The following is a 16,866-nucleotide window of genomic DNA, read 5'->3' as shown; positions in this document are numbered from 1 at the left end:
GAATTTATTTAGTCAGCCGCTAGGTGTAATTTTTACTCGTAATTGTGAGTAAAAATTAATCTGATTGATTTTTACTCACTGAAAGAGTAAAATTTCGTAATTCGAAAGTAAAAAGTCGTAATGGCCCAAGATTACTCGATTTAAAGTAATTTTTAGAATAAATAACATGGCAATATTCATACGAAAATTCTTTCCGTGTAGTATACAGCCCCTGTAGAGACTACTAACACATTTGCCCTTAATCGCAACTGCTACACTTCTAGTACCTTCTCTTTCGTGCGGCTTTGGCCCGATATGTGCCTGCGGTACTGCATCATTACACGGAGAGAAATTTATGGTAACCGTTCCTAGTACGTTTATGAAATATCATCCCATACCGTTATGGTAATGATTACTTGGAATTATGGGATATATGCCCATACTTTCTAGGAAAAGTTCCCATAAGTATGGGAACAATTCTCATCATTATGGTAACAGTTCCCATATCGCATGTGAAAGAATTACGGTAATGATTACCATATATATAATAATAATACTCTTTTAAAATGAATCAGTGAAAAGTGCTGCTTATCAGTGAATATTTACTGATTTGCAGCACTTTTCACTGATTCATTTTAAGAGAGTAACGTGTGTTTATTTAAAGTATTAGCAATAAATGCTACTGTTCATTTACATAGTTAGGAATATTGTTTTATACATTTATATTTAAAAATCCATTTATTTAATACCGTAAGATGGACGGTGGTGATTTAGGTGTCATCCAGGTAATAAATTACCAGGTAGGGAACTTTATGCACCATTAAGGTATTGGTCTTTTGTGAGCTTGGGTTCGAAAACAACTCACAAATATCTGTGCTGTGTCATTTCAAATGACAATGCAAGTCGAAAAGTAAATAAACATACATTTATTTAATAATATATGGTAACCATTATTATAACACATGGTAACCGTTACCATAATATTGTGGTAACGTTTACCATAGTATAATGGGAATGATTACCATAATAAATATGGTAACGGTTCCCTGGCGGATTTGAATCTCGTGAAAACACCGTGGAAGTGTAAACACCGTGGATCCACGGTGGGCTTGTGCCATTTTACCACCGTCTATACAAGGTGTATCCACTGTGATTACGCGGTGTAACCACCGTGGTCCCACTGTGTAACCGATTTCTGGGTACACCGTGGAACCACGGTGGCAACGCCTTGTAATCTCGGTGGTAAAATAGCACAAACCCACCGTGGATCCACCGTGATTCCAAACCGCGAGGGTTACCATGCATTATGGGAACCATTTCCATAATATATTGTTATTGTTACCATAAATTTCTCTCCGTGTACATGATGCCCTACAAAATTCTTTAGTGTGTACCCGGAGTTCCGGAATAAAAAAAAAAAATCAATCCCCATACGAAGTAAGTAGGGAATTTATTTTTTCAGCGGAGTAATTTCGGAGTGATCTGAATTTTATTTAAATCCGCGTTCACTATTCGGAATTTTAATATTAAAATAAATTCCCCTGTGGAGTAAATTTTACTTCGAGGGGATTAAATAAATAGTCATCTACTCCGCATTGACGTCGGATTTACTCCACGTACATGTCGAAAATTTTTTACAGTGAGAAAATCAAATAATGATATTTTTAGAATTGTAAGAAATAGTTTTTATTCACGTAGATCTTTTTACGAAAATAAAACTATGAGTAATGGTTAACAGCAGAATGAATAATCACAAAATTAATGAGATAATATTTTTATTAAAAAAACATAAATTCCAATAGTCCGTAACCTGAATTTATAAATTCGTTAAGCTTTCAAAATTTTATTATTTGAAATACATTTTTTTAATGGTATCAGATGAGAAAAAATTTTTAGATGCATTAACTCTTTAATGAATATTTTTTTTAATATATCTTGCAGATTTTTATTAGCCTATTACTGGACCCGTAACAGTAGTTGCCGCCGTCACTCCAAATATTTTCTAAAAAAATAAATAATATAATGCAAATGATCCTGAAGTTCGCTGACGTCTAATAATTTTTGAATTTTTTCGAAATGATAAATTATAAAAAAAAAAAATATTTTAAAAAATTCCACTTATAACTTTTTAAATTCTCTACATGTGCATATTTTTAGTTATTTTTTTTAGTAACTGATTTCATGAAAAAGAAAATCCGAAAATTTCTAATTGTCTTCAAACTTCAAAATCATATAATGCAATTAATAAAAATTATAAATGAAATTATCATTTAATAAAATGTAAAATATGAAATTTTCTTACTCCAAGCAATGTGCTTAAAATCCCTGTGTCTGGAACCCTAAATCGTGAATATAATTAAATTTTGTACATTGTTTTAAAATGAGCTATTATTAATTATATAGATATAAATTTTAACAAATATTCAGTTAAAATATTTATCTAATTTATAAAAATTTTTAAACCACTCACTGAGCTTCTGAGTACATAACTAGAACAGCTAACAACAGAAAGTATAACATGAAACGCATTTTGATATTTTTTTCTATTATTAAAAGTAGAATTTGATCCACTAATTGAACAACAAATTAATCTTTTTGAAAATATTGTTTATCACTTCCGAATATGATGTTCAGTCTCGGAAAATTTTTTACGAATGTGATAATCTCGTTATCGAATCGTTGACAATTTATACTGATATTTTATCTTCTTGGGTAAATAAATTCATAATATACAATTTCTCGAAAAACAAAAAACAAATTATAATTAGATTTATAATCATCATATTCGAATCGAGGCCATCTGAATGACGCTTAAATATTTTTATAATTATAAACATTTTTTCTTTTTCTTAATTCATATACTCATGTAAAAAAAACACGCTCCAAAAATATTCCAAAAAAGTTCCGTATGTGGAACTCCGAAACATGAGACAGATTAGAACTTCGAAGGAAACTTTTCTGGAACGTTAGTAATTTTGATCGTAAAAAAAAAGTTTTTACGAGCGAATTTAGAGTCAAAAAAGGACGTTTTCAAAACTTTTTTGAAATTTTATAGAGACGTTTTTTATTGTTCTGTAAAAAATCCAAAAGTAATGATTTTTGAACTATTTTGGAATTTTTCTAGAACGTCTTTAGTCTACAGAAGATGCAAAAAGTAGTGATTTTGGAATGTCTTTTTTAGTCAACAAAAAAGTCTAAACTGGTGATTCTGGAATTTTTTTGGAATGTCTATATAAAATTTCAAAAAAGTTTCAAAAACGTCCTGTTTTGACTCTAAGTTTGCTCATAAGACTTTTTTTTTACCATCAAAACTACACTGTAAAAAGAGCGGTGTTAAAATAAAATTACACCGGTGTAGGAGGAGTAATTCACCGGTGTTAAAAATACCGGTGTTAAATCGGGGTAACCGGTGTAAAAGCGGAGTAAAATCGGTGTAAAAGCGAGATAAACTGCGTCCGCTTGGAGTATTAACTTTAAAGATTATAAAACACAAAAAATGTCAGTTCTTTATGAAAATTAATAAAAAATATCATTTCTTAACAAGTATAGTGATCCAGTAAATAAAAATATTTACAAAGTAAAAGAATATTTACACCGGCAGCGGTGTTATTTTAACACCGGAGATTATTTTTTAACATCGGTACAGAATATTTACACCGGTGGCGGCGTTATTTTCACACCGCTTTCGGTGTTGAAATTTAACACCGCCGATTTTAACACCTACACCGCTTGGACTTACCCCGGTGATTTTTTACAGTGTAAATTTGCTTATAAGACTTTGTTTTCAACAATAAAATTACTAACGTTCCAAAAAAGTTCCATTCGAAGTTCTAATCTGTCTTATGTTTAGAAGTTCCACATGCGGAACTTTTTTGGAATTTTCTTGAAAGAATTATTTTTACACAGGTAGGGGGGGGGGGTAATTGAACACTTGGGACAAAATGGGCTTCCATTTATATTACATATAAGCGCTTATTTCTTAAGGGGCCTATTTTGCCTCACTATATACCCTATGGTCGTTTTCAGTAGGAAACCGCCTAACTCCAAATTTCTTAGAAAACTACTTTTTTGCATTTCTTATTGCCAAAGTCGTAACAGAAATCGTTCACACACAAGTTCCATTTATTTTTAAATTCATAAAATTTTCAAATTATAAAAAGTGTCGCGCAAAATCCGCCTATTTCCATTAAAAGATGTATAACCTATACTTCCAAACATTAAGATAATATTTTTTTTTCATACACGAGTCAAAGAAATTACACCCTGAACAAAAATGTCTGTATGTCTTGAACATTACAATTTTTTTTTTATTTTTAAGGTAAAAAACATGACTTTTTTACTGTTTTAAGCTTCTGTGTATCATTTGCAAAAATTTAGTCAGAATATTTTCTACTGAAAACGACGATATATATATTTATATACTGAAGTGGCGCAAAAAATAAATGATTTTTTTTTATCTCATATGGAAAACTTTGGAGTGACGAGAAAAAAATTTGACAAAGATAAAAATTCGATTCTTTAATAGATTGGAAAAAAAAATCAGTCGATTTTTTTAATTATATATATATTAGGGTGCTTCGTTTTCGGCGAAAGTATTTTTTTCGTTGCTCATCAAGCAAAATATTGTTTTTTATGCTGAAACAAAAATTCCTGCCAAGTTTGAGCTCTTAATTCCAATCCTAAGTACATTCCATTTGATTTCAAAGATTTCCCGTTTAAAATACATGTAAATTAAATTACTTTTTTTTTTAACTTTCTAATACTCAGCTGCATTTTATGATATCGACGCGGTTTTGGTCGCAAATTGTAGGGCATTTGGTGTTCTTCAAAAGTGCCCATAGTTACTTAGCTGTAATTCCAGCTGTTTTACTAGTGTCCGTTTCGGAAGTTATTTTTCCTATGAAATTGACCTTTATTGGCTTGCAGAACGTAAACCAATGAAACTACACTAAAAATGCCAATGGAAATTTTATAGGAAATTTTATTTCCTTCAAAAAAAGTCCTATGAGTCAAGTCGCTAAAGTTCATAGTTTCCGAGTTATAGTAATTTTAATAATTTGAAAAATAAAATATCAATTGTAATTGTTTTTTTTTATATTTTATTTTTCAAATTATTAAAAAATTACTATTTAGAATGATACACTGTTAAAAATTTCTATGGTAATTTTACAAGAAATGTGTTGGAAGTCAATTGCCAATGCAGTTTTGTGATTTAATAAAACCAGTGTTGTAATTTTACAACACATTTTTTACAATTTTTGTTTTGGAAAATTGCAATACAAAACTACTAGTATTTGCTGATCCTTTTATCATTATATTACTTGTCGTTCTCAATTTATATAGTTCATTTTTTTCTTCTAGTGAAAAGTACACCACTGTTTGAATTAGTGACATACTTTTCACTAGTAAACAGTGAATAGTCACTATTTTCACTGTTTCAAATTTAAGAGCGTAAGAGGGATGGATGATAATATACATGGGAATATGTTTGAAGTGGTCTTCAATAGAAAAAAATATATAAATCTGTGAGGAAGAGTTGTGTTGTTAGTGCGGATGTGCGGCTTGATATAAACTACTAATACCGCGAACTTTAGAAGTGGAGAATCCTGTTGAGATCTAGAACCACTGGCGATTTCATACATTTATAGGGGAGAGTGGGGGCAATTGAACCAGTAAGCTTAAAAATTCGAAAAAAATAAAAAAATGAGTCGTCCTCTTGGAATTATATTTTAATACACTAAACCTTAGTCTGACCAAAATTTGGAACCAATATGATAATTTAATTTGAAAAAATTCAAGTTTTTGTGTTTTTAGGTATCTGAACTTTTTTTTCAGCTCTTGACAAATTGTTTAATAAGTTTTTAATTTTCAAATGTAATCTTAAAATTTTTTTGTAATACCTTCTTTCATATATTAGTCATAAATTTCTAACTTTACATCTAATAAAATAGTTCTTGAATATTTTTTTTAAAACTAATTATTTCAATAAAATCATATGGGGTCAATTGAACCAGTACTCTCGGGGACGGTTGAACCACACGAATCACACTGTGAGCATCAGACATGCGCGCGCATCTTGACTGAATGTGAAAAAAACCTAAACTAACCAAGAAAAAAAATTATTATACTGACAAAAGTTGTAAAAGTGATTGTTATAACATATAATGTTATATAAAATGATCAATATTATTAGAAGTATTGTAATTTCAGTTTTAAGCTGTAATGAATAGTAAATTATTCATTAAAGTCATTCGTTTGTGGTTCTAATACTCTTGGTTCAATTGCCCCCGCAAAGGGGACGATTGAACCATTTGATGCAGTTGTACAATTTCGTATTTATTAAAAATTTTCATCACTTTTTAAGTTATGTGCTTATGAGAAATGATAGTCTACATAATAAAGTATAATTTCGTAAAAAAAAAAAGTTATCATTTTGCTTTTATTCATCTAAAAAAAAATGTTAAAGTATTTTTGGTTCAATTGACCCCACTCTCCCCTACAGTTATTTTTTATTTTTTCTCTTTTTCTCTCTCTATTTGTATACGTATACAGCAATGCTGTAGTAAACATCCGTAAACTTGTTTCCAAATTCACATACGGACCCAAAATTTATAATGTTATCAAGGGTAATCTCCGGGGAAATAGAAGTAGTGTAAAATATTTAAGCGGATCGAAATTTTTTATCTCACTTTCAGTACTCGTTAAAATTAAGGGTTTCGACGTTAACATTACACTGATGAAAAGATTTTTTTCTGTTCTTATACTATCGGATTAACGATTTTTCGTTTAAATAAGAATTAGTCCTTTGACGATTATTTTTTTTCCTTTAAAACTTTTTTAAAATTTTTTTTACTTCTCGAGGATAAGTTTAATGACTGGTACTAAAGAAATGCTAAAAGTCGATTTTACTAGTGACTTTGATTTTGTTTTCTACTTAATATCTAATGAAAATAATTTTATGAGACTTTTAATGGCCTGATTTTTTTTTCTCATTGTCATTTTTAAGATATCAGAATTTTAATTAACAACATTAACTTTATGAACTCAGTAAAATTGATACGTAATAATACATTTGGTGCCGATTGTTAAGTAAAGACAGATGTATATATATTTCTTATTTGATTTTTTTAAAAAGTAATTATAAATTGAGCTGAAGATAAGTTAAAGATCTGATAATAAATTAATGTCACCCGTGTAAAAAAAATTTTTATTCATAATTAATTTATATCTAAATTTCGTCATGAAACTTAGATCGTGACACAAATATGACTTTCATCGTAAATTTTTATTAACAACTTTAATCACGACAAAATTATCACTCAGTCAAATTCTTATTCAAGTGATCCGAAGTTCATTTACTAAATTAATGTTACAATCGAAATTTATTTACGTAGACCAAGTACTTGATGGAAGAAATTTATTGGTGATTTCTGAATCGATAAATTTTACAAAATTTAAAATATAGTAAAAATTCAGTCAATTTTATATCGAAGTCATCCCAAGTCCAATTCAAAGACGTAATAAATTAATTTTAGAATTGATACACTGTAAAAAATTCGCGGAGTGAATGCGGATTAAATCTGGAGTGAATGCGGAGTGAATAAATTTTTAATTATTCACCTCGCAGGAGAGTTTTCGCAGAGTAGATAATTTTTTGTTAATTTAATCCCTCCGGAGTGAAATTCACTCCGGAGCGGAGTTTTGAAAATATTATTAATAAAAAATAACTCCACTCAAAAAAATCGAAGTAAAAACTCGCGTTTTACATTATTGATCAGCTGATACGCACACACATACGCACACACATATTTAGACACACACGCACACTCACACACATACCCGAATACATGCACGCACACATTTGCACAAACGCACACATCCGTGCACACACATGCACACGTTTGCACACACACCCGGACACACACATGCACGCAAAGACACACATTGTTTAACAGTGTAATATAAATTAATATCAATTTATTTAAGTATTAAAATTCCGGACCAGAGTGAATTGGGAGTGAAATAAAATCCGCATCACTCCGAGATCACGTCGCTAAAAAAAAACTCCCAATTCCTTCCGCATGCGAAGTGATTTTTCTTAAAACTCCAGAACTCCGAGTGGCGGAGTGAATTCGGATTTAATTTCAATCCGAATTCACTCCGGATTTTTTACAGTGTACGGATTTACTAGACGAAAACTTGGAGACAATTCATGATGAAAGTCATACTTATGTCACGATCTGAGTTTCGTGATGAAATTCAGATCTAAATTCATTATGAACAAACATTTTGTTTACACGGGCAATAAGTTTCGTCATTTTTGTACTGATTGTTGAAAATTATCTAAAATTACGCTAAAAACTTTAGTATTTAAAAATAAAATGACTTTTGTTTTTTTTTGGGATCATTAAGACCAAATATTTTTAACTTTCCGCTAAAAAAATAGCCATGTCCATATATGTGTGTGTGTGCGCGTAAGTTCGTCCTCACACCCACACACACACACAACTATAATTAATGGTTGGTAATGCACTGAATAATAACATTTGAATTAGAGATGATATTTTTATTTGATATAAATTGATTTTTATAATCGAATAAAATTAATAATTTTTTTTTTTATCTTAAAATTTTATTTGTTGAAATAAATTTTTCGGTTGATGTTGGGTAAGAAATACTTTTTTAATGTATTTATCTCTTCAAGTAATGCATATTCTGTTTTGTGCTGCATAGTTTTTTATATTACTCCGATGTGAAGGTCATTTAATATACGCTGTAAAATAAAAAATAATTTAATAAGGAATTGAAAATGATAATGTTGATAAGTTTTCAGATTATAGAATAAAACTAAAATAACTCACAGCGTCACTTATGTCGACGACTCTATTAAAAAAATAATAAATGAAATTAATATGTTGTTATACATGAAAGTTATTTATCAATAATTGAATAAATTCTACTATAAATAAATACTAATGTTCCTTTAATTTAAGATAAATGTAAAACAACTTACGCTTGTCTGTGGGTTATAGTATTATTGTCGCTGTCACCACTAACTATGGTACTTTGTGGACTTTTGTTTGCTAAAGCAGTAGCTTTAAGTAATCCTGCGGATCCGTCGTTGGATGCGTCAAGATTTGTTATGCTGTTACGGTCGCCAACGTTGCTTGGTATTACGCCGCCACCGCTTTGTGTTCCGCCACCACCGCCGCTTGGTTTTGTACCACCACCGCCGCTTGGTTTTGTACCGCCACCGCCGCTTGGTTTTGTACCGCCACCGCCGCATTGTCTACAAGGCTTAGGAGTTCCACAATTAGCTGACACATAGACAGTCATGACAGCCAGCATCAAGAAGAAGAACGCGAAACGCATTTTGCTATTTTTTTCTATTATTGATGATGAAATAAAATTTAGTTACTACCTATTTAACAAATTATCTTCATTAAATATGAAATTTTTTTACTCACGGTGCTAATGTTCGGTTAAGGCAAAGCTCAGGACTCTGATAATTTTCACCTCGAATTATCGACTATTTATACCTCTTTTTATCTTCTTAGAAAAACATAATTCATATGTTTCGGTGTTGTTTTCCCAATAATATTATTTTTTCATTTATTTAAAAGATAAGCGTTTGTTTATCGTAATCCCGGAAAGAACGATTTAGATATACATTGATCGTGAAAATACAACAAACCTGATCTACGGAGAAGATTATTTAAATCAAAATAACATATAGCGATTAATATGATAATTATAGAAAAGTATAGAAAAATAGTTTTTTTTCACTCTTTCGCAGTTTTTAACGCATTTTTATTCTTTTTTCAAAAAACCAACGTAAATCTATATATAATAGCTAACTAATATTTCGAACATATTTAGTAGTTATGATTTACTATTTAATACATATAAGATATATATATGTATTATTATTTATTTTTTTTTTTGGTTAAGTTCTTCCTTATCAGAGTTATATCCAATGAATATAAATACAAAAATTCACTGCAAATTGTCAATTTAGACAAGTGTTTTACTTCTCATTTAAAAACAATGTAGTCAGTCAAAAAAATTTTTAAGGTGTGTTAATTTTTCCACAAAAGTTTATGTAAATTTAATGTACACGGAAAGAAAATTATGGCAGCGGTTCCCATAATTTTGTGAAATTTTTTCCTATACCATCATAGGAATTACGACCATAAATTATGGGAGCGGTTCCTATAATTATAGGAATGTTTCCCATAATTATAGGAATACTTTCTATAATATTATGGGAACCATTCCCATAATATTATGGGAATGGTTCCCATATTATCATGAAAAAATTAATTTAAAGAAGTGCGGTAATCACTTCTACAATACACAGAAATATTATTAAACATAAAAACAAAAATTCAAACATTGAAAAAAAAAATCGAATTCGGCAAAAAAACATTAAAATTTTTAATAAGAATTTTTTTGTCAGCACAAAACATTCAAGAAAATTTCAATTTTGGGAAATTTCTACACTATTGTGCAAAAAAAAAATTTTATGATATTATAGGGATGGTTCCCATAACATTATGGGAATAGTTCCCATAATATTATAGGAATAGTTCCTATACCAATATGAGAACCATTCCCATAATAGTATGGGAATGATTCCCATACCATTATGGGAATGGTTCCCATAATGATATGGGAATGGTTCCTATAATATTATGGGAACCATTCCCATAATGGTATGGGAACCATTCCCATATCATTATGGGAACTATTCTCATACTATTATGGGGATGGTTCCCATAATATATGGGAACCATTCCTATAGTAGTATAGGTACTCTTCCCATACCATTATGGGAACCATTCCCATAATGCATAGGAAAACTTCCCATAATTTTCTTTCCGTGTACGTTAAATTGTGAAAGTTGATTAAAACTCAATTACATAAATAGGAAAAAATACACTTGTCTAAACTGATAATTTTCAGTCTATAAAAAACTTGTTTAGATATTTATTAAGATCCCTTTGAATGTTTATTTTTGGTCAGGGTAATTATCACTTTATCGAAAAATAGTAAAAAATATTTTATTATTTTTATATGTTGAAATTAATTCTCAAAAGTCATATTCGGTCACATGTTTGGGTAATATGTCATAAGCTTAAATAAATAGTTTGGTAATAAAAAAAACAAACTATTTTTATAATGAAGACATTATTTCGATGTACGAATTATTGGGATTTGAAAATATTTTATAAAAATTTTTCATTACAATAATAACTTCTGTAAAAAAAATAATTATCTATAATTAATGTAACGGGACCGAAGTTCACCTCCATTTGACGGGAGGCCGCTTCCTCACCCTTTTGGGCATACACGTGCTGCGTAACATCCCTACCCTCTACCACAATATTATAAGTGAAATATGAGCATAAGCTCACATTAGCTTACCCTTGGACCAATGATCAGATCAGAAATCCTCATGCAATGCATGTAGTTGCCTCACTACCAGCCACCACGAATCCTACCTCACTTGGGCCCAACACTCCTTCCATCTCAGGAAATACAGTCGACTCTGTCTAAAGGTTCTCTGCTTAAAGGTTCTCGCTGTCTATAGGTTCCAGGATATATTGTTATATATATATTGCTTAAAAGTTCCCGGATATTCCCCCACCCGCTTTCTCGAGTGACGAATCACAATTCAGTTTTCGAGCGCTAACTTTAAATGCACGTTTTTTTGAGGTTATGTTTACTGCGCAATGTGTTCGTTTTAGCGTGCGCCTCGGCGCTCGAGGGGAATATATTGTAGGGGAAGTGCTGATGGTGGGGAGGGAACCTTTAGGCAATGGTCCTGTCCCGACGTGGAACCTTTAGACAGAGTCGACTGTAAAGAGACTCTGGTTGCAGTGGGCTTGGAAAGGCCCCCCGTGGTACCAGACTCCCAGCTCTGGTCAACATGGTTCCGTAGGATTAGTGGTGGGGTGCAACTTCTTCCTATACCTTATATGTAAAGGGCTTCTCTTTGTCTCTTTATATTTTAAATATAGTGGAAACCTAAACATGCAAACCTTCTCAATAAGACAATTTATAGATAAATTGAGAAAAATATAGATAGCCCGAACTGGGAATCGAACCCAGACCAATTCGGTATCGCGCCGAGTGCTCTACCAGTTGAGCTATCCGGCACTATACTATATTCCGTTCAATTGACTATGATCTATAACTTATTGAGCCACACCGTCCATCGTACGGTAATACACCATTTAAATATAGTGGAAACCTAAACATGCAAATCTCTACTAATAATCACTAAGATTTCAGACATGCTATTATACACACTTGCCCTCATCCATCACTTAGTGATATCTTATCTACGAATTTTTCCGGCGCCATGATATTTTAAGACAGATCACGGTGGGGTGTGGACCCACTTGAGAAATTATTATCTATAATTAATTAATTAATTAATGTAACGTGGACCTAAGTCCGCCTCCGCCGACCGGAAGCCGAGACCTCACCCTTTTGGGCACACTCGCGTTGCGTAATCCCATCTTTTCTACACTTTAAGCGACACTCTCGGCCGGAACCAAGAGTGGACATTTACCGGAGGTATAATAAAAAATCCTCATTACGTGTGGTATCTAACCACAGCCACTACGAGTCCGTCCGCATGTGGGCCCATAACACTCCTCCCATCTCAAGAAATAGAGAGACTCTGGTCGAAGTGGGGCTTGGAATTGGGCCCCCCATAGTACCAATTCTGTATTGGTCGACATACCACTTGGTCAAGAGGGGACGTGGTACTCTTTCCCCTGCCTCCCGAAGGAGACACCCAGTTATTATTATCTATAAAAGTAAATTTTGTGAGTGTATGTGGAGTAAAATAATTGACTTTTAGAGAAAAGAAAAATATAAAAACCGTTGATTCTGTTTAGCCGTTTGAAAACTACAGTTTTCGAGTTTAATAATAGGTCGAATATATTATTAGTCACAATATCGAGCTCATAAAATTAATAAATACTCATCGCAAAACTATGACTTTTTATCTTTATAATTTAAAATTTATAATTTTGTCATGATACAAAAAAAATAGGTTGCAATAAATCAAAATTAGTTAAGAATAAATTATTCTTTTTTTTAAACTTATTGTCTATGACCATTTGTGAGGGTATCAGTTGTCGAATACTTTTGGCAACTAATCGAAAGTAATCACAGATTATATATCTGATCGAAGTTTTCAATTAATTCGATCAGTATTTTTTGAATTATTCAATAAAAATTTAAAATTATAGTTCTTTGTTCCTTTCTAATATTCAGATGAAAATATTTTTCATATATATTCGAACAAAATATCACTAGTATTTTTGCTGTAGCTGTAATTTAGGCATTTCAAGTACTTAAATAAAAAAAAATAATTTTTGTTACGAAAAATATTGTTATATATTAAGCATAATGTTTCTTCCGTTGGTGATTGTAAAATTCGACTCTAGAATCAAAATGAATAATTCAATTTACTCTATTCAAATATATATTGCCAATTTATATTACAAATATTCGTTAATTTTGACTTCAATATCGATGTCAGCTATTAGAAAATATATTTTGGAAAAACTTACGCGTCAAAAAATTAAATGTACTTAAACTTATTAGTTGAGGTAAAAAAAATACAATCATAAATATGTATATATATATAGATATAAAATATTTATTTATTCCATATATATGAATTTAAATTTTACAAAAAAATTTAATTTTCTTGCGTATTTAAAATTTTCTTAAGCTATAATAATTAAAATCATTAAAATGAGCGGTTTGAGTGGTAGATTGATAAATGAAGCGAGCTGGTGTATATTAATTTCATCATATAAATTATTCAAATCCATTCTGTTTCTTATCAGTTGTTATGATTTGGACTGCAAGTTCAAAAAACTCCTACCTTTAGCATAAAAAAACACAATCGATTATAAAATCTGAATGACAACATTAGCCAATAATATATGGTTTAAAAATAGTATTTTATACATCATGTGGTATCGGTATTATAGTCTCACTTTTGAGGCAACGGGTCTTTACCCACTCGTCCGTCAAACAAGAGTATAGTCGATTCCGTAAAAGAATGATCTTTTCTCCCACCATTTTTCTACAATTAAGCCGTTACTGCGCATGCGCGTTAGTACAAACTCATGAACTTCATCATAGTCAAGTAATGAGAGAAAAGCTCATTCTTTTGCAGACGTAACTATAATACTCCATGTCACTAGATGTATATAATAGGTTATGTAATGAATGCGTGAAGAAAAACGCCATTAAATGTCTAAAGGCAGCGTCATGCAGTCAGAGTTATATAAAATAATTTACTTTATTATTATTGAAAAGTATTTATACTTTATGAAATTGGATACCCTGGTGGGATTTTTTCGGACTTTTCTCTGAAAAACGCTGAAAAAGTATTTAGAACTTTGAAAAAGTCTTTAGAACTTTAGAACTGAGTTTTGCAGAGAAAATTCCGAAAATTTTCCACCGGGGAAATTTGTTTAATAGTATTCACTTAACAAAATTTAATTCAACAAAAAAAAACGTCAGTTTTGGTGATGCGTCATATAAATTAATAGAGATATGTAAGGTTATAAAATTCAGCTGACGTTGCATTGATCTATACATGCGCGCGCTGATTTATTGAACGCGCATGTGCAGTCTAGAAATTTTGGTTATGTTAACGATGATGCTAAATTAAAGTGACGTCATACAAGACAGAGGTAATAGATTAGTTAGGAATTTAAATCATTGAGTAGGGACCCGTGTAAAAAAATTATTCTTCATAATGAATTTAAATATAAATTTCATCTCGAAACTCAGATCGTGACACAAATATGACTTTCATCATGAATTTGTATCAAGAACTTTAATCACGTCAAAATTATGACAGTAAAACTTAAAATCCAAGTGATCCAAAGTTCATTCACTAAATTAATTTTACAGTCGAAACTGATTTACGTCAATCAAGTACTTGATAGAAGAAATTTATTGGTAATTTCTGAATCGATAAATTTGACAAAAGGTTTAATTCAGTAAAAATTCAGTCAAGTTTCTATCGAAGTCATCTCAAGTCCAATTCAAAGACGTAATAAATTAATTTTATAATTGGTACTGATTTACTAGACTAAAAGTTGGAGTAAATTCATGATGAAAGTCATATTTTTGTCACGTTCTGAGTTTCGTCATGAAATTCAGATCTAAATTCATTATGAACAAAAATTTTTTTTACACGGGGATGTACTCGACCCATTTTACTAAAGTTTCGGTATTTAATTTAAAAAAGAAGTGATTTAATATATAATAAATCACGCTTTGAACAATTGGAAACGACTGTATTTTAATATAGAATTTCATGAGACTGACTTTAGTCATTTAACGGCGTATTTTTCGGGCATAAATTACATGAATAAAATTTTCAACTAATAGACTTAGATAGAAAACAAAATTATTGTCTAAATATCTTCAATAAACTCCCGAAAAAAATAATTTAAATTTACGGCGATCTAAATCCGGCGTTTTAATCAGATGTAATTTTTTTCATTCCATAGATCGATGATCTATGTAGATCTTCAGCTAAAATAAGGGTAGTCACAAAACTTGAAGAAGTGAAAATTGTCAATTTTAAAAGAGATTTCAGGGCCTTTTAGAAAAAATTTACAAAAATTTTAGATCTAAGATCTGTATGTCTTATTAGATTTAATCAGACCTACTAAGATCAATGTCGATCTTAAATTTGAAAATGTTGAATCCTAATAAGTCTAATCAAATCTTACTAGATTGTAATCATTTTTTCCGTATTAATAATTTCTTAATTTAAATTTATCTATTCAATTATCACGTGAGCGTTTGATGGTGGAATTTTAACATTTTCAAAGCTTCTTTTTCAAAAATTCATATATTTATTAATAATCAAAGCTACTTACCCATATTTTTACTACCGGCAAAAGAGTTTTTAGAGCTGCAACTATCTTAACAAGTTTTGCAGCCTGATGAAGATGAAGATGAAGAGGGTTGATTAAGTAATTGACCAAGCAGTCCTGGAACCAGTCCAACAGTACTTCCACTACCACTACAACTACTTGATCCGCAACCAGCTGATACACAGACAGCCATGATAGCCAAGATCAACAAGAAAAATTGGAATTGCATTTTGATATTTTTTTCTACAATTGATAAAAAAATTGAGAAAAAAAAAATTGATTAACAATAAAAACTATTCAAATTTTTTCCCGATCATTATTACTTACGGTATCAATATATCGGTCAAGGTGTAAGTATTGAGATTGTGATGATTTTCCGATTGGAGTTTGTAGTATTTATACTGCCTTTCATTTTCTTATGTGACGATATGTTGTTGTATCTCATTGTTCTCTTTTTAAAAATATTATTCATACGTCAATATAAAAAACAATAAGTATTGTGTTATCGCAACTGCATTAATATACTATTGTAATTGTTATATAAAATAATCGACCCAGTTTTCCAATCTGTTTTAGTATCAATTGTTTACAGTTTTATTAATAAACTCATTTTCCTCGAGTTATCTTAATGATAATATATAGCTTCTGCTTAATGAAAACAATAATTTTCATTTATCCGAGTTTCAAAAAAGGAAATTTACTCAATATTGGCATTATAATTTGAATTTAGATGAACTATTTGTTGGAATTCGAGCATAGGAAAAGGTTTGGGTGGATGCAATCAATCGTTAGATCGGTGCGTCAAAACAAATCAAGACGTTGTTTTGAGTGATGACAGTAATTGTTTGACATATTTACGATGGTTTGTTAATAATTAGTAATGTAAAGGATCTAAGACCTTTTTTTATTTTATCTTATGTTCTGTTGATTTTCTTTCATCTTTTGATGGATTTAT

At 30.5% G+C, this 16,866-nt stretch overlaps 2 protein-coding genes and 2 long non-coding RNA genes across 7 annotated transcripts in view; 1 reads left to right on the top strand and 3 right to left on the bottom strand.

Annotated features, from left to right (window-relative positions):
* LOC130672262 (receptor-type guanylate cyclase gcy-28-like) overlaps positions 1 to 16,866 on the top strand; it is a 205,751-nt gene that overhangs the window by 49,107 nt on the left and 139,778 nt on the right. The gene's annotated exons all lie outside the window — the stretch shown is intronic.
* On the bottom strand, positions 1,736 to 2,654 carry LOC130672271 (uncharacterized). Its single transcript, XR_008990671.1, has 3 exons — positions 2,450 to 2,654; positions 2,282 to 2,318; positions 1,736 to 1,981 (listed from the first exon to the last, which is right to left on the bottom strand). It is a non-coding gene; the product is annotated as an uncharacterized LOC130672271 (long non-coding RNA).
* On the bottom strand, positions 8,531 to 9,604 carry LOC130672268 (uncharacterized). Its single transcript, XM_057476725.1, has 4 exons — positions 9,447 to 9,604; positions 8,993 to 9,365; positions 8,841 to 8,862; positions 8,531 to 8,752 (listed from the first exon to the last, which is right to left on the bottom strand). The coding sequence occupies exons 2-4, from the start codon at positions 9,349 to 9,351 to the stop codon at positions 8,717 to 8,719; spliced, it is 417 nt and encodes a 138-aa protein (XP_057332708.1). The 5' UTR covers positions 9,352 to 9,365; positions 9,447 to 9,604; the 3' UTR covers positions 8,531 to 8,716.
* Positions 13,633 to 16,374, bottom strand: LOC130672270 (uncharacterized). Its single transcript, XR_008990670.1, has 3 exons — positions 16,239 to 16,374; positions 15,915 to 16,154; positions 13,633 to 13,891 (listed from the first exon to the last, which is right to left on the bottom strand). It is a non-coding gene; the product is annotated as an uncharacterized LOC130672270 (long non-coding RNA).

Source organism: Microplitis mediator, chromosome 7, assembly GCF_029852145.1.
Source record: "Microplitis mediator isolate UGA2020A chromosome 7, iyMicMedi2.1, whole genome shotgun sequence".
NCBI classification, from domain to species: domain Eukaryota; kingdom Metazoa; phylum Arthropoda; class Insecta; order Hymenoptera; family Braconidae; genus Microplitis; species Microplitis mediator.
This window is presented reverse-complemented; position numbering and strand designations above follow the sequence as displayed.